This window comes from Alligator mississippiensis, chromosome 4 (assembly GCF_030867095.1).
Source record: "Alligator mississippiensis isolate rAllMis1 chromosome 4, rAllMis1, whole genome shotgun sequence".
In the NCBI taxonomy this organism is placed as follows: domain Eukaryota; kingdom Metazoa; phylum Chordata; order Crocodylia; family Alligatoridae; genus Alligator; species Alligator mississippiensis.
The window spans coordinates 246,241,372-246,260,344 of NC_081827.1; the positions used below are offsets into that span (position 1 = coordinate 246,241,372).

An 18,973-nucleotide genomic window follows, 5' to 3' on the forward strand; every position below is an offset into this window, starting at 1 on the left:
AGCCCAGTGGTGGAAATGTTATTGCAAATTCCTATATGTGGAGACATTTATAGGGAAGCATGTCCAGAATTCTTGTCCTCTCTGTTATTTCTTCCTTCTACAACAGAGTATACTTATTTTCCATATACTTTTAAAAGAAGATGCTTTCACATCCTTTAAGTTTTCCAAGGTTAAAACAAATAAGGCAGTGATGTCCTTTGTCTTTACTGCTTGTACTGCAGCTGGAGTAATATATCTCCTAATATTCATAAGGTCACTCCATCAGGAAATATAAGAAGTGCCTGGAGAAAATCTTTTAATCATGGAGATAACTGTTTATGATAGCTGTCTGTTTTTAATTAGTCTGCATGCCCATTCTCGGCTGTGGATTCCCAGAGAGGATTCTTGTAAGCAAGGCTTCTTTCTGTATTTGCAAGCTAGATTCTGTATGTAGGCAAGACCTCTACTCACATGCCTTGCAAGTCTTCCCTAGGAGTTTTCTGATCATAAACAACTACAGAACTATTTTCCAAGTAAAAAAGGTGCAGTTAAAATGAGTTGTCTGAGCAGGAAATATGCTCTCAATCACAGCTAAGGGGAGTTGGGACAAAATCTAGGAAAACTGCATTAACTTAACAGGGGCTATCTGTTTATTTTAAAATCAGCATCTACCATAGACTTAGGTGTCCTTTAACCTGTATACATAATAGGCTTCCCCAAAGGAGAACAGTCATATTTTAATGCAATTGTTACTCTTAAAATACCATGCAATTTTTAAAAAGGTAAGCTAAAGTGTATAGGAGTCTTGATATAGTGCAAGTGTCCTCTCCAGATTCTAGTGGGCAAGAAATCCACAACAAAAATCTATATTCTTATCAACCTAGAGGATATTTTTTTGTTTTCAAACTATGCACCCAGCACTCATCTGACATTATTTCCATTATTAAGAACAACAACAACTTAAGTTGACTTAAATCATGTCATTAGTTGGTTCCTAGAGGTCCCACTACACAAAAGAAAGTTTTCTGACTTTAGGTAAAAATTGAGCGCCCCGCAAGAACAGATTTTTCAGAGGTATTTACGTGCCAAATCCCACAGACTTCAATAAAAGGTGTGATCTCAACTCTTGTGCCAAGAGCTTCACTGAGAGCACTCTGCCTCCAGAGCCCCAGTGTTCAAATCTAAGGCTATTACATGAGCATCCCAGCCAATCGCAATTTCCAGGATGGTGAAGAACCAGGGGCTGAGCCTACCCCATAACTGAACTGCAGAGATTAAAACAGCCGTCTCAAATTGCAGCTAGAAACAACCACCACCACCAGACACATCTACACAACACTAGAATTTTAGTGCCAAGCAAAGATCAATGCTAAGAAAAGTATAATGCTAGCCTGGATGCTCCAGATACTGCCTGAATTGCATTTCAACTGTCCAATTAGCAAAGAACACTGAACACAGAAAACTCTGGTAAGGCTTGCAGTCCCAAGGAAGGTTTATAGCATCTGAGACAAACACCAATATTTAACGACCCCAAATGCAGGTGTCATTTATAAAAGTGCTCCAAGCAATTTCTCACTGTCATTTCAATGTGCTCTGGGTGGAAGAGCCCATTGAAGAAGCTCAAAAGCAAAGGTCCAGGACAACACTCTGTATCTGGCTTGATCAAGATGTCGAATCTGGGTAATCCAATCCAACTCAATTTATTTTAGGCAGAACAGTAAGTAATATCAATACCAACACCTGTTCAGTACCTTAAGTCTTTGAGGGTCATTATTTAATATGTGCAGACACCACACCTCTGTACAAGTTAAATTACCCATTATCTCCATTCTGGCACATGGGGAAACTGAGGCAGAAGCATCAACAGCTGTGGAATTAGAACTTGGGAGTTTCTGGCTCAAATAATGCATGCAGGCCCCCCAGACTCCCTGCAGCAAAAGTGGAATTGGGAACAGGATAAACTAAATGTGTGACAGCACTGTGTTAGATAACGAGCTCCCAGACTATTTAGGATATTAAGCTTTTCAATCCTGTCCAGCAAAACAGCAACTTCTATGACTGCCCATCCTTGTCCTAAACTTGCAGCCAGTGTCTTTATGAACACTGCAAACCAGCTATATCAGAGACGGATCATAAAGAAAAATCTTAATATTGACATTCACAGCATGCGACACCAAGATGGAAACGAGCCTCCACTTCATTATAAACCAGCATTTGGAGCAGGACATGGAAAGGAAAAGTAACTCACATGGTGCGTGGAACATCACCAGGACAGACGAATGCTCCTTGATAAACTTGTCAAAGTCTTCATCAGTCAGGTGATAAACTGCGCTCTCCTCATCTGCCCAGGGAGTCTCTGGGGCCTGCGGCTGCGGTGGCACAGGGCTGTAAAACAAAAGACGTAGCTGAGAGGAAGCTCTTTGGTGATGAATAACAACCGCTGCAGCCAATCAGATTGTGGGGAACCAATTTGATTTCTCAATGCTGCTGCGTGACATGCTAACCTCGCCAAATGGGGTTCTTTAATTGGTTCCACTCTGAGCTGATAAGCGCTGAAACCTAGATAAAAATGGAGGAGGGGAAAATCCATCATGAGCAGAAGCTCCTGCAGACAGCAGAAACAGAAGCAGGTAGAGTGGAGAGATTAAAAAAAAAAGAACCACTTTTGTTACTCCATTGTAAAAATAAAACCTGGGGGGTTTTTTATTACCCTTTTAGCCAGCTCAGCAAGAAGATCCCCATTCTCACTGCATTAGCATTTGCCAGTACACACATTGCAAGAAAAAGGAAAGCAGAGACAGCCCAGCAAGTTATATGGTTTGAGTCACTGCTCTTCTGCCAGATCAAAGCAACAGGAATGATCATGGGGCCATGGGACAAGACCCACACTCAATCTATCTACAGTACCCCTGGGAGCACCTCCCTAATATCTAGGAATTTATCCTCAATAACCTGTGAGATAGAGGTAATGACACTTACCCATTTTAAAACAGGCATTTAAAGGTCCCTGTTCAAAGTACTCAAGCACATATGGAACCTTTGATATGTGATCAGTCCTACTGGCTTCCCCAGTTCTGCTCCTGAACTGGCATCTGAGATTCAATGACTACTTAAGGATCTATGTAAAAATCTGAAATAGAGCTGGGAGCTGAACCCCCATCCCCTGAGTTCTGGCTCAGTGCTTTAAATCACCAAAGAGCAAGGCTTTTTTGTCTTACTTTTCAGCTAGGCAAGCTGTCGGACAAGCTTTCAGGTACCAGATTCTTCCTTGCTTCCATGAATGTACGTTAAAGGGACAAAACTTAGCACATGCTAACAAAGACTACACTAAACTTGACCTTTTATTTATTAAAATTTAATAATAAAAGCAGAGCCAAACATAGGAACATCTAGATCCAGACTTTGGAGATAGTATTGATTTAGCTGGCTGCGCTAGGTCCAAACCCCATCCAAAAAAAGAGAAAGCTTACATCTGGTCTCTCTCTAACAAAGCAGATTTGCCATGTTTGATTAAAACCTAATACTGTTTCAAGCTGCTTGGAACAGGGCATGGAAAGTAGATAACTCATTTATCTTGCCTTGCTCCTTTCCAAGCTGAAAGCCTAGTTTGGTAACAGCAGAAAAGGGAGACAGACAGAAGTAGCAGACAGCATCAACATATGCTAGGAGAAACGATCCAAGAATAAAAAGCAAGGTCTGGTAAACCAGGAAGCACATCTCACTGGCCTTTTTATAGAAAAGAAGCATTCAGGAATCTCAAATCAAAGATCATGGTGCCATTGTACCAAGCAGTGGAGACACAAACAAAGTATAATCCCTGCCCTGGTGAATTCAACATCTTAAAAAGAAATGGAGAGGACCTACAAGTGGGTAAAAAATAAGTGGGCTGGTAGTGCCTTAGCAGGTGGATCAGGCAGTGAATTGTACAGAAAAAACCAGCTTGCTAGTTGCCTGTGCATTGCCTGCAAATTACTTGCACGGGGTAATCTGTAAAAGATGCAGATTTTAAAGAGGGACAGAACTTGACCGAGTCAGAGAGAATCTGGTCACCTTAAAGGCATTAACAGACAAGAGCAAGACAAATGTTAGTGATCCCAAATCATCTGTTTTGGTACCTAAGTAATACACAGAGGAAAAGGCGGTCTATACAAGCATCTTGCTTAATCATGACTGTGTGGGTGCATGGCTAGATAGGAGCAAAGGAGACATCTTGATGCTAGACAGACACAGCAAGAAATATCTGAAACGCTATTTAAGCACTATGAGCATTGAAAACCTCATGCCCAAAGACAAAGACAGGGAATGACAGAGAAGTCTGGGAGAGTAATCAAGAGCTAATTAAACTAACAAACGACAGCGAGAGGAGTGCTTTAATTGAACAGCTAAGCAGTAAGGTAGAGCCCAACAGGAGGTCAAAAAAGGCAGCTAAGAGATGAGCTAAGTATCCACTAAGGCAGTTTGCAGATGTCTGGCGAACCATCTAGATTGATGGAGCTAAAAAAGGTAGAAATTAAGACTTTAGTGCAAAGGAAAAAGCTCTAGTACAAGAGAGTACCCAAGACAGTAAGGAGTGCACTGGAGAACAATTGTCTCCTTTGGTAGCCTCATAAAACTGCCCTTAAACCTTAGCAAGATAGCAGCCAGATCTATCTCTGTGTCTATTAGCAAGATAAGAGAGGCCAAGTATCTAAAGATTGATGCATTAGAAACCTCCAGTGTAAGAAAGAACAACCTTGACTAAGTAGTGAGAGAAGCTGGGGTCCTCAGGATTAAACCCTTCCTGGAAGAAAGAGAGACCAGGACAGGCATAAGCCTGGCTGACTTGATCACTTTCCCTCATGTAAAATCGACCCCAATCCCATGCTGTTTAGGGTTAGAGTGACTGACTGACCAAATACTGAAAGCCAATCTACAGGGAAGGAGGAAGGTGAAAAACAAGGCTGTTGCTTTGTGGGAGCCATTTACTTAGTGTAAATTTCAGAATCTTTCAATCTCAAAAGGTCTCCACTAGTTTCCCAACATGCATACGCTCTACATGTACATGCAGTGCATATTGGCACAAGTATGTACACATTCATGTATGTAAACACACGTCGCAGAGGTGTGTCCTATCACCTACCACAACAGACATCCCTGCAGTGACAAATCCCTGCTGTTCAGTGTTGCTGGCCGGCCTACTCATCAGATCATGATGCTCTACAGGAAAGCAGAGCATGATGCTGAGTTTTCAGTGGCCTCTCTCTGCCCTCCAGTTCCTCTCACACTCAAGACAACCCAAGCTGAGAAATCTGAACCCAGAGGCAAGCCCTCCCGAAGTTTAGAGATAGGATACTGGATCCAAGTTCTGCCAAGCACACTCAGCAGCTTTCCCCCTATTTTTTTTGTTTTAAAAAAGGAACCAATTTCTATATGCGATAGAGATAAAGAGAAATAGCCCAAAACAAATACTGCCAAAAAAAAAAAATTATCAGTTATTAGATAAAAATAGTTATCAGTACATAGTTCAAGGATGAGTTATTTGGCAAGGACTTGAATTAAAGGATACTTAAAATTTATAGCATATGCATTTGTCCTGTAGCTATTTAATTACAATTTTAGGCTCTCAAAACCTTGCCACAGCATTTGATTGCCTGTACTAAATATCCCTCTAAGTGATACAATATTATGCATGTACTAGATTTATCCTATATACAGTATTAATTGTAACATCAATTACCAGAGATATTAAGTATGCACAATTCCTGAAAGTGATTTCTTTAAAAAGATACAAAAAGGGGCAAAAAAGCAACTGCTGAGATTGTCTTTTGGGAAACTATTAAGCATGTACTGAAAATTAAGTGAGGACAAACAGCTGTCTTTATCTCTGGCCTGCTGAAATATCAGCCAAAGCCCACCGTGGCTTGTTAGCAGAGATTATCATTGGAAAGAGCTTGCAGCTGTTCTGCTCTGCCTCCAGTAGCTGTGTTCACTAACTGTTGCAGCACTGATATAAAAGCACTGCATATTACAGGGATTATCTGGATAGTATGTGGGCAGACTGAACCCCTCCCCCCCTGCAAACATCTAATGTCTCACATGTGGTAGCCAGGAGATAACCACATCCTTGCAGAGCTGAAAAGCATAAAAAGGTCCAGGTGATGGAAGTCATATATCCTTGCTCCAAGGGAGTGATCATCTCAGTGTCGTCTCCAGAGCTGCTTTCTTGCTTATTCATGTCTGAAGGCTTAATGGGCTGAAAGAGGCTTAAAGACTACGGCCAAATTTCTCCTCTTTGATCCACACCGTATTACTCAGCTTCAGCATTTTGTCCCCCCTGTGCATGCAAGTCTCCTGTTGATGTCACAGAGCAATGCCTAGGCTGCACTCCTGGGTCTCAGCAGGGTGAAATGTCTGCAAGTCCAGGCCAACTGCTATGCCTGATACCAGTTCCTCTGCACTTCAACAGCAATGAAGAGGGGACGAGAGACAGCAAAGGGAAAAAGGAGGAGGCTGGGTTGTCTAAGCTATTAATTGAGATGGGCAGGGGAAAAATAAAGTTGGGGGAGTGGAAGGGAAACATGGCTGCCGTGAACTGGTATATATTCTACAGAGATTCTCATGCATTGTACGAGTACTTCCACCGTCTTTGAGGAAGCCACGTTGATTTGCCCCACTGAACATCTAATCAAAAAAGTGTTTCAGCAAACATTTATAGCAACTCCACTGCGATTCCCATAAATTCCTGTAACCCCCAAAATATTTGCCATGACAAATAACTACCTCCAGGTAGAGTCCATCACACTAAGCTGATGGTACCATCAGAGGCACTTACAGAATAATTTTTTTTGAGTTAGGATTTTGGCTGCTTTGATTTTTCATGACTACCATATTTTCCCCAATACAAGATGACTTCAACTTTCAGACAATCCCCAGCCCCAGTAATTGGATTCTATATATAGAAAATTTATAAATCTGTTATAATTTTCCATGTATAGAATCAAATTATCAGAGGATCATCTTAAATTCATTCCTCCCACAGCTGCAGCGTGAAAAGCAGCAGCAGAGGGGAAAGCACCCTGACCCCTAACCCTTGTCCCCCGCATACCTTGCCCACTGCCACTTGTCCCCCCCCCCCCCCCGTTTGCTTGCACACCCCCACACCTTGCCTCCTGTTCCTTCCTCCCACCAATGCTTCTGCCTCCCTCATATACTTAGCTCCCATCTCCACCACTGCTTACCTTTGGTCACAGCTCCAGCTCTAGTCTCTGCCCAGACAGACAGCAGTGATTGTGACAATGGCAGCTCTTGCCACAAGGCCAGGGCCAGAGCTGGAGCTCTGTACTCCCAACTGGAGCTGCAGGGCGGGGTAGAAATAAAGGTGGCAGAGGGACAGCAGCTGCAGCTCCTAACCCAAGTCCAAGTTAGAGCTGGAGCCCCACCTTGTACTCAAATTCCAGACAAAGGGCTACCCCATCTCATGTTAAATGTGGGGGGGAAAAAACCCCTCACCTTGGATTGAAGAAATATGGTAATTCAACACACTTTAACAGCTCCTGCTGATTTAAAGTGCTGAAATACATTATACTGTCTTGTGTTTCAAAGCGTTTCCTGTCAATTACCCACAAACAAACACCTGAAAATTTAGGTCCACGTTTTAATGGAGTTGGGGCCCAAAGAACAGCAGATCCTTCTGTTCACAACCTATTGGTCAGAGATAGTCTTATATTAGGCCCATAATACAAATGTTAAGGTGGCAGGCATGATGAAAACAAACATTAGAGCTAAGTTCAGCTGTAACAGGTTAGACAAGGTTTATTTGTTCAGGGAGGAAGGGTGAGGGCAGAGAAGGAAGAGGTGTCATCCCTAGACTGATCTGCTGTTTACAGCAAGTATAGTACATAAAAGGTATAGTTCATAAAGTACAATGCCTTACCTCTTCAGCCACTCTGCTATATCCTTTGCTGTAGCACCATAGTTCTCATAGTGGAAGAGGAACTTTCCTTTCCTATTAATGCAACAAAACAAGTTTTAGCCCCTGCCCTGGATAAGGAGGAACAAGAAATTACAATTTAGTGTATGATTTCTAAAGAAGAAATAAGCAAAACTGACTCAAAATAGCAGATGGTAGGGTATCCCCGGACACCGTATTCTTCCTTTATCCTTTCAAATTCAGCAGAGTAAACATTCATTCCCGCAAGTACCTGAAACAAGAAAACAGAGCCGCATGCTTCTTTGCCATCCTGCTATTCATCCTAGCACAGTCTCTCTGGCCTATTACATATAGTGTGTAAAAACAGCCTTTAAGTAGCTCATCACCTTCCCCTGTTTTCTGGACAAGAATCTTCCCATATTTATACGCACTCTCTAAAATCTGAAGCACCCAAAGGGGACTTATTCGGGAGCATTACTATTGCTCTCGCTGGGTATTGATATTTCAAGTGGCAGGCCTGACTATATTTTTCAGTTCAAGTATCACAGCTTACAAAGTGTAGGGACGTTAACAGGCCATTCTGTCCCCACCTCTTCAGCTTCTACCAGGGCAGCAAGCTTAAGATCTGACTGAAAAGCAGCTTAAACGGGCAATTATTAGAGGGCAAAACCACACAAAACCATTACTGCAGTTTGAAAACAAGGCTTATGCTCATTTAGGCAACAGGAAACAACACCTCTTTAGAGGCTTCTAGAGCAGGTTTGGGCTCTGAACGAAGTAAACAAGATCATTCAAAACAATCATTTGCCCTGTCATTTTTTATTATACATTTTATAGCCTTTTGATAACTGGGGGAAATAATACATGCTACTCATACACTTCAGGGACAGGAACTATATGGTCTCGCAAGGCAGGCAAGCTTTTGTTCCTGTGTTATGAAAAGTGAAACCAGCAAGAGGGTGCAGTGACTAGGTCTCAGTGGGCATAAACAGACAGACAGATGAAGCAGATCAGCTTTACTGGGTTGCGTCCCATCATCTCCGCTCCAGTTCACTGGACGAAACATGTTGTTATCTGGTGCCTTGCCCATTGGTCTCCGGGACCTTAGGCTAGAAATAGACACGGCTGAATGCAGCGGGTCTGCCATGCCATGATGTGTCATGACAACTGATCTGCCTCATTGGGTGAAACACATCATCCCTCGTCCTGCCCATTGAAGGTGCGGGGCAAGGGGCGATATGTTCTTGTGGGGCCTGGTCCTGCTTACCCCAGGAATTCCCAGGCAGGATCAGACTCCTCAAGCCTTGAAGGCACCTGCCCAGCTTTTCCCACTTACCTAGATGCAACTGCAGTGGCAGGTCTGGGTGAATGGGTCCCAGTCTGGAAGCACACGGCACCAGGGATTCCCCAGGTCCTTTGCCTCCAAGCTAGGACCTGTGTGGGCTTTCCCCACTTATGAAGACATGCCCCCAAGATCCCAAGGTGGGTTTAAGTGGGGAATCCTGTCTTCCCCCCACTTGTAGAGAGATGGCTTGAGATTCCCCCAGTGAACCTCTCTCTAAGCAGAGAGCCAACAGACACCCACCACAATAAAGCAGCATTTATTACTACCTTCTGTTGCACCACTAATTTGTCTCTCATGTGGCACGACAAAGGGTATGGACATCTATTTGCTCACCATTTGTACCCCATAAACATTTTTATGGGGGACACAAATGGATGTCAGGCCACATCTGTTTGTAACCTGAGTGAAGAAAGCTGGGCAGGGGCTCCTGGGGCTTGATCTTGAGCAGGTGCATAGGATCAGGTCCCTCAAACCATCAAGACCACCTGCCTAGGGATGCTGGAGAGTGCAGGCAGCTCCAGGATGCTTGCACTCTCATGCCATAAAGCTAGCAGACATCTGCCACAAGGAAGTAGCAGAAATTACTGCTGCCTTCTGTCAGGGGCCATGAACTGAGGCACCTGTGGTGTGACAAATGGTACACACGTCTGTATATGAGTGAATAAGTAAAAACTGTTATAGCAACACAACGGAGACGTCTATTTATACTCAGCGAGACTGGCAGGTTAGCAATCAAAATTAAGCATCAAGACAAAGGAGTTCCCAATACTGTTTCCCTGTAGGTAAGATGATGGGTGGCTGAAGTACTTTTAAATAGTGGAGATTTGAGGATGAAACTTTCTTAAATGTTTCTGTAGGCCTTGGATATACAGAATTCTAGCTGGCTAGCTGTGGAGATACAACTTCAAGATTAACTCCAGACAGAAGACATTGATATTTTAAATCATTTTAGCAGCATGGTCATAATCCAAACCCTCTTCCTCCCCTCTGAAAACAGGGTTTTCTTTTTCCAACTGAAATACCACATCAGAATTTAATGCTAGTTTCCTAATGGCAGCAAACTGCACAGACCAAAAAAACCCATATAGACTCCTCGTGAGGTCAGTCTCTCCTCAGGACATATAGGAGAGAGTCACAAAAGATGACATTTTGGTGTCTCCTCCCCTGCCCTGGGAAGGACACCTGGAGCACTGAAAGGAGCAGAGTAAAGAATATGTCTTTATTAGCTCTCTGCTGATTTTACTTCTTGATTATTCAAAGGAAACCAACCATTTACTTGATTCATAAAAAGTACTGGGCCTGATTCTCCAACACTTTGACTCTTATGTTGTCAATAACAGGAGGTGACAGTGGGTTAAAAAAAAAAAGTGGTAGTCTCACAGTAGTAACTTTGCTTGGTGCAAATGGCTACACAAGGGGCAAAAGGGGATGGAGAATGTGGCTTGTTAGATTTTCTCTTGCATGTTAAATTACTAAACTCTCATGTGCTTGGAGTTCAGAGGACCCCTGGAGTCCATAAAGGTGTTCCAGGGCATTCCAGATGCTCAGCTGGTGTGAACTTTCACAGTGCTACTGATTTCAATTAGGCCATAATGATGTACAAAAGTTGAGAGTCCAGCTGCAGTCACCCTAAGTGAACGCAGCAGCCTATATGCCTCAGAGACTTCAATGGAGATAAGAAATTACCCTAATTTTGGTTTAACACATGATTTGAGAACTCCTAGAGACACGGAAATCAAGGCTTCCAGGCAGGAGTGTTGCACATTATTTTAAAAAACTTTTTTGATATTTGCTGATTTCATGCAATTAAATAGCACACAAACAGTCTGCCAACAGGGGTCTCTAAGAACGGTCTCTCAGAATAACTAACACATGATTTCCCCTCCAGTGACTTATCAGTCATCAGAATGAATGAGGACATTTTTCCCCGTCTTTGTTGTCATCAGAAAGACATTTTTCAAATGTAATATATGCAACTATTTTCTTATAACAAGCTCATTTTAAAACAGGTACTCCAAAATTGTTTCCTACCTACATCTAAATGTTTCCTATCTACATCTAAATCTGCACACAATATGCAGAGTATAATAAACACATTTCGACAGACTCAGAATTTCAATGCGTGTTATACCCCAACTAAAAAACAAACTAGAATTAAACAATTCCTTCCTTTTACCCGACAGAGCTGAAATATTAGGACTGCATGGCATGTACATTTTGCTTGTGCTGAAGGAAGACAACCCCAATTCAAGAAAGGATGGATTTTGGCTCATGCTTATTCAACAAAGCACTTAACCCACCTCGTGAAGTCAAATGAGACTTAAGTATATGCTTAAGTCCTTTGCTGACTAGGGATACTTTCCCGAATTGAGACCAGAGTGCACCGGTTACAGGAATTCAAGGTTATTAGCAGAAATTAACCCCACTAGTAGGACAGCTGGAAGCTTCCATCTCTAAGGTTACTTCACCGTGAGCTGGTTTGAGATTTAATGCAAAGTGTAAACCCAATGTAACACTGAAAATGTCATCCAGCTTTCTTCTTGGTTATAGCACTAACAGGAAAAGACCAGTCCCAACAGCAGAATACAGTAACCAATGTCAGGTACGGTTCACCTTTTCATTTTTACAACCTATTAAAGAGGCAGTTACTTTATTTTATTTTCTAACTTTATAATAGGAATAATGACCTCCAAGCCTGGCATTTCCTGGCAGGTAATGACTGCTTGGGTTAAAAAGGCCAAACCCTCAGCTCATCCACGCCAGTCATAAACTATGTGGAAATCTCTGATTTGGAGATCATTACTACTTTAAAGAACCTCGCTGGGAAATAGTGCAGTATAATAAAGAACTTACTTTGCTTTAGACACAGTGAAGTGTACAGATGGAAAAAGAGTTGGTTAGTAGAGAAGCATTAATCCATGGAGAGCTGGACTTGGATTTAGACCAAAAGGATTAAGCTTGTGGGAAAACAGCACCCCCCCTCCCAACTGACATGTTAGGTAGGATGTTTGTCCAAACCGATTGCCTGTAGACTGATCACCTTACCCTAAGGTGCAGCCCCAATTACCTTAGTAACAATTTGCACAAGTACAGGCCTATGCTTCAAAGCTCAAGGTAGGACAAGGACCCCAGCATTCATATCTCACTGGGTAAAAATATGGAAGGAAACGATCAAACCTGGCAGAAAGGCACAACAATAACTTCTCCAGCCTAAGTCACAACTCCTTGGAAAAAGAAAAAGAAGATTGCTTGCAGCCAAGGCAAAAGGAAAGTTACAGGAAAATAGAGCGCATTCTGCACAGTGCAAGACGTCTAGCTCTCTTGATGCTTCCAATTCCTGTAAATTTATAGTCACAGAGCCTTAAAACTCACCAGTCCCGAGATAGGAACATCTTGAAGAGGAACTTAGTGTAAATTCCAATGACAGGACAGGTGGGATTTTAATGATGTTTCATCTGACCAGAATGCTTTTAAAGATATTTAAAGAGCCATACTGTTCTCTAAATAAATGCAAGTTCCCTTTGAATTAGCCCTAGGCAAACAAACTTTTACCGTGTTTAACAGCTATTTGTGGGCATGTGAGATCCTGAGGATTTCTAATGCTCTTGAGATGTAGTGACTGGAATGCCCTGCCAGTGAACCTCAGTCTTCATCATTTGCTTTGCCACACACAGCCTCTCTTGAGTAAAGCCAGCAAACTGTGACAAAGTGAATGGTAAGCAGTCAGGCTGAAAGCAAACACTGCTTAAACTACAACATGCCCAAGTCTCCAGCACTGGCTTTCCTTTCGCCTTAAATGCCCTCTGAATTTATTTATAAAATACATATTTAAAGTCTTGAACCAGGGGGTGCCCATGTCTTATTTGAAGAGTATCAGTGCTATGTCTTGCACACACAACACATGATTATTCCATGAAATTTGCTTATTAAACTTATTTAAAAGCTCTTTAAACTTATCTAAAACTTCATTAGACATTGTTTGGAATATTAAAACAGCCAAAATAAAACAAAAAGCTCTATCAATTCCTGTGCTTTCCAGTTAAGAATCAGCCTCCTTACTGAGGTAGAGACAAATTCCATTTTCTCCTCCAAGCACAGTGTATAAAACTAGGTAAATGGTAAAAATGTAAATGAATGCTTCAGAGAGACACTTTTGCCCACACTCTCAGATAGGTTTCCAGGTTAAATAAAAGTATTAGATCCCAATTTTGCAAAACCCTTCCTCTGCTCATGGGATTACTTAAATGCTCAGAGCTTATATTTATAAGCATTTGCAGAATCAGATACACAGCCTGTTCTGGAGAAAGCCACTTTGGATTCAGGTAGTGTGTCTACCCTTCAGACTCCAAAATATCATATTTTCTTGAATGAAACAACCACTTTGCCTCCAAAAAACAGCTTCTGGAAATTGTGGTGGGCATTACATGCGAGAAATATGGTAAGAGCAGCTCTGCCTTACCAAGCTGAAGTGAAAGTAAAATCTTCAGGGAACTAACACGATTCAGCTCCTTCCCTAGCTGCTGCTACTCAGTTACTTACTATAAAGGAAAGATCTTTTATTTTTCATTCTGCTTTTCAAAAAAACGAAGTCTATATTTTACCCCAGGGCTTGTCTTATGAGAGAAAATACATTACTAGAATCAAATAAAAGGAGTGGAGATGGTCCTTTTTTTGCTGGAGTTGGCTTCAAATATTTCTCCTTCAACCTAGTATCAGTTAAAATTCCCTATTTGATTAATCTCTACAGCATTACATCCTCAAAAAAGATAAAACAAATGAATTTAACATATGCCTCGTGCCATCTTCTCACTTACATATTTACCCTTCAGGTCTGTGGCTGCCTGTTGGTAAGCTGGCATCATTCTCTTACACACGCCGCACCCTGGGGAAACAGAAAATGAAGATAGTGAACATTTCAGCAATGCCAACCTTCAGACTACTCTCCCAGATGAAATGTGGCATGTCAGACAGTAAAAGATAAGGAAAAATGCTTTTTGAAACTACTTTCCAAGTGTTAGCATAGCCAAAAAGCTAAGGTAAAAAAAGGTCACATTTGTAAACAAAATCCAGATGTACAGTAGATCCATCTTCATTTTCCTTTTTGAAAAGTGTGCATTTATCCATATTAGTCAAATTCATCTTTCAGGTCCTAATTCTAGAAGTAGCAGCATGATGAGAGGTAGCATGATGAACTAGAAGTAGTTTCACGTTTTTGGGCTAACATTCATTGAAATGCTTAACATTTGAAACAGCATTCCCAACCACCACTTCCCCACAAATAAAATGATCAGAACAGCTCTGCTCAGCCTTTATTAAACACATCTCTCCACTTCCACTTAACAAATACACTCCCAGTGCTGGAAGTAAGCCCTGCTCACAGCCTGTCTTTAGCAGAGCTAGACAGGAAGGTTAAAATTAAAGACTGCCCAGAGATGTGCTCATTCACATTCTAATTAGACTGAGAACAAGCAGATTCAATTAACCGAGGCTTCTCCTCATTCTAATTAGAACGGTCTGGCATTGCCTCGGGCATCACGTAGATTAAGCCCCACCCCACGTTTCAAAATGGCTGTGGGCACTTTAACTAAAGCTCGTCAAATTAGCTTTAGTTAGTGTCCCATGGCCATTTTGAAATGTGGTGGGGCTTAATAATACATGCGACGGTGAGCTGTTTTAATTGGAATGACTCTCCGGGAACCACTTCAATTAAAATGCCTCCCCCCAAGCACATGTATAGGCAGCCAAAGAGCCTGATCCTCTACACCAGGGGTCAGCAACGTTTTTTGGGTAGGGTGCCAAAAACACCCACAACCTTGACTTGTAAGATCTTGGTGTGCCAGGGGCGGATAGCGGGAGAGCAGCAAGGGGCCCATTCCTTGTTGTGGCAGCAGTCCCAGTAACTCCCCTGCCGCCTGCCCGAGGCGTGCATGCCCAGCCAAACGCCTTTGCATGCCATGCTCTTGCACCCATGCCAGGAGCTGCCTACCCTTGCTCCAAGCAATCAATACTCCCCTGGAACGCTCAAAATGCATGAACCTTTCTCCTACATCAAGGGAAAGGCCTTCACTTGCCAAACTCCAAGCTCCAAACTTGGGCTCCAGTGCGCAAGCAAATCAGAAACCAGTCTTTTGCACATTAAAATGAGTCCTCTTCAGATTTAACTGGAGTTTTAGCAAGCATCAGGAATTGAATTGGAGGCACCTCTCCTGAACATATTAAAAAGACACTGGAAGACCACTAATGCTATCCTGATTGCCTAGGGAAGAGGTCAGTTCAAAGAAGAGCCTCTAGTAACACATGGAAACCCCAAATGCTGGGCAAAAGACAAGGCAGATTTGCTAGGGAAAAGAGAGTGAAGACATGTGGCTGGAATGTGCTGTAGGAGGCTAAGTAGATTAGAAAATAAATCGCTTTGTAAACCAGAGGGTTTTACTGCTGCCAAGTAAAGCGAGATATGGGGGCAGGGCGATGACTAAGTTGTTATGCATCAAAGAAGAGATGTCTCTGAACTACTCCTGGGACCACAGTGATGATAGTCAGATTTATTTTACAGGCAATGGCACAGCAGGAAAACAATGATCAGTAATGCCGTAGGCTACATGACAAATATCTGCTACTGTTGCCTGGAAATTTTAGCAACAAGGATTCTGGTCGGCCTCATCAATGAGCGTCTGCTCCAGCTTGGAGAAATACCTTTTTACAAGAGAGAAGGACTCCAGGTCCCATGACCATCCTATCCCTGCCTTCTGAGATTGTCAACAACACAGAGGATTGGTGCCAGTTCAAATGAAGGTGATTTCACAATGTACACGGCACAACCATCCATTTCACCAAAGCCTGAACCAATATAAACTAAACTAATCTGATGCAGTCCACTCAACAGCTGGTTTCAGCTCCTGGACACTTCAGCCTGTTGCCTTCATGTTCACTACCACATCAGCAGCAAGGGTGCCTTTGCTTTCTACTTCTCATCCCACCAACTCATCATGAGTTTCCAACTGGCTACGATCCTCCCTCTTCCCACCCTTCCCCTTTTTAAAAAGTTGCACTCTTCTAGATTCCCTTTAGAAAATAAAGGCGTGCCTTCAAAAAACATCACCTAAGCTACTGTCCTCTCTCCCTCGAGCTCTGAACTCATTCTCACTGTTGCCTTGTGTGGATCCACCCTACACTGACTACAAAATTGCTCTCACCAATGGTGTTACATTGATTGAAAACTTCAATGCGGGGTAGGTGTCCTTCTACAGATCAAACATTTTGGCCTCATCTCAGGTGTTCACATTTGTGCTGGCCATGTAAAACATAGCTGAGTAGGCACTAGTCTTTTGTAAAAGCAATGGCTGCAACTACCTCGAGAGACCTAGGCACTTTACTCCATCTTCATCACCAGTCTTTGATAATAATGATATCCATTATCATCATCATTATTTTCATCATCATTTGACCCCTGCAGACTTTCCTGCCCAGAGGGGGTTTGGACCCGATGATCATCACTGACTCCAAGATGAACATAGGCCGACAACGTGAGGTCACGGTCAGCAGGGCTAACCAGACCTTATCGTGCATCCACAGGTGCATCTCAAGTAGGGCCAAGGAGGTGATCCTCCCCCTCTACGTGACACTGGTCAAGCCACAGCTGGAGTACTGTGTCCAGTTCTGGGCACCCCACTTCAAGAGGGATGTGGACAACATGGAGAGGGTCCAGAGGAGGGCCACTCGCATGATCCAGGGACAGCAGGGCAGACCCTACAAGGAGAAGGCTGAGGGGGGACCTGGTGACTGTCTATAAAAACTTACTAGGGTGGACCAGAGGGGTTTGGGGGAGACCTTGTTTCCCCTAGCGCCCCCTGGGATAACAAGGAATAACGGCCACAAGTTGTTGGAGAGTAGGTTCAGATTAGACATCCGTGAGAACTACTTCACAGTTAGGGCGGCTAGGATCTGGAACCAACTTCCAAGGGAAGTGGTGCTGGCTCCTACCCTGGGGGTCTTTAAGAAGCGGCTCAATGCCTACCTGGCTGGGGTCATTTGAGTCCAGTTTTCCTCCTGCCCAGGCAGGGGGTCGGACTTGAAGATCTACAAGGTCCCTTCCGACCCTACTTCTATGATTCTATCATCTCACGAGGTCCCTTCCAGCCCTAAACTTCTGTGAATCATGAGATCCATCTTCTAACAGTATATTTTTTCTCTTGTGTGGGTTGTGTTATTTTTGTTTTTTAAGTGGTGCCAAGAACACCTAACTTTTGCAAAGCGGTTGCTTTGGTTGCACACATGACCCTGCAGCTCTGGCATACGTGTATATTTGTGTTGTATTGCTCCTCCACATGCATTGCAAACAAATCTGGTCCCTGCCATATGTTTTATTCGTGCATTTTCTATATCAAATGCACTTGTGCTCTTTTGCTGCTTGTTAATACTTCCATTTCAAAAGCCGAGTTTGCAATAGAACTAACCATATTTTATACTACAAATATTTTACATTGGATGCTGCAAGATGGAGCCCACTTTCTGCAATAATCTTGCAAGCACTAGTTACAGGACTAAATCTGGACTCCAACTAGTCTAACTGCTCAGTTGGGTCTAACTTGGCTTTATTATACAGCTTTAGGAGACCAGACTATGGTCTTATATGGCAGCTAATTTGTCAGAAAAACATATCTTCTCACCAAGTAATATTTTTATGCAGATTGCAGTGTTCCTGAAAGTGCAAGAGACTGCCTGGCAGTTGGCAGTCACCTTCATCTTCCCACCCACAGGATGTATTGAGTCTCTCTAAAGCTTATTGGAACATACAGAGAAATTACGTAAGTGAAGGATGGTAGGAGACTTACCACATATTGGTGGTTTTGCATCAACTATTTGATGGGTCTGCTCTTATCTCACAATAGGAAGCTTAACCAGTGCAGCTTACCCCTATTTATAAATTTGTTCTTCTATCGATACCTTATGAAGCTGCCACAATATAGCCAAATGGAAAGTTTCACCATCTTTGATTTCTCTGCAGTGGCACCCAATTCCAAGAAAGCTTAGACACATTACAAATGCCTTCATCATTCCTTCCGAGACTTGGAGATTTCGGTCTAATTTCTTGCCAGAGGTTACATTTTCTTCCAGCACAGGTTAATAAGTGTGAAACACAGGAGTGCTGGCAAGAGGCTCATCTTGATTTCCTGCTCCCAGCTACAAGACATAGGTCAGAGCTACAAGAGGTTAGCCCTGTCACAAGACAGCAGGCAATATCCTCGGAGTCTAATAACCGACACAGTACTGTGATTCCTGAATGAGGTTTGTCTTCCCAGGGTAAGTGGAATGAGGGAAGAATTAAAAGAAAAGTGGGGGAAAAAAAAATCAAGTTAGGAAGTTAGTATTAAAAAAAAAAAAAAAAAAAGTGAGGAAATTAAGGTGTGAGAAATTAGAGAAGGGTAAAAAAAGAAACGCAGGCTTCCTCATGCAGTCTAGAAGCAGCAAAAGTAAAAGTACTGAAAGCTGGCAGGTACCTTGCTTTTCAGAGAAAGGAAGCCTGGGAAAAACTAGAGCAGCTAGGGGAATGGCACAAAGAATGAAAGGTAAAGTTGAGGTACATCTGGGGAGAGGACCTATGGAAAATGATTACAAACAACAGAGGTAAAGAGTGAAAGCATTCAGGAAACTGGGAATGGCCCTCCAGGGGTGATTTACAAGCTCAGAACAGGCAAATCATCTCATGCTGAAACAAGGCAGCAGCCCACTACAATGCATAC

General features: G+C 42.7%; 1 protein-coding gene across 3 annotated transcripts in view; it reads right to left on the reverse strand.

Moving 5' to 3' along the window:
- PDIA5 (protein disulfide isomerase family A member 5) overlaps window positions 1–18,973 on the reverse strand; it is a 139,680-nt gene that overhangs the window by 73,708 nt on the left and 46,999 nt on the right. For all 3 annotated transcript variants that reach the window (XM_014599612.3, XM_019480576.2, XM_019480577.2), the window contains exons 8-11: window positions 14,048–14,115; window positions 8,068–8,159; window positions 7,892–7,963; window positions 2,228–2,364 (exon numbers count right to left, since the gene is read on the reverse strand). In XM_014599612.3, coding sequence (XP_014455098.1) covers window positions 2,228–2,364; window positions 7,892–7,963; window positions 8,068–8,159; window positions 14,048–14,115 — 369 coding nt within the window. The remainder of the gene's footprint in view (window positions 1–2,227; window positions 2,365–7,891; window positions 7,964–8,067; window positions 8,160–14,047; window positions 14,116–18,973) is intronic.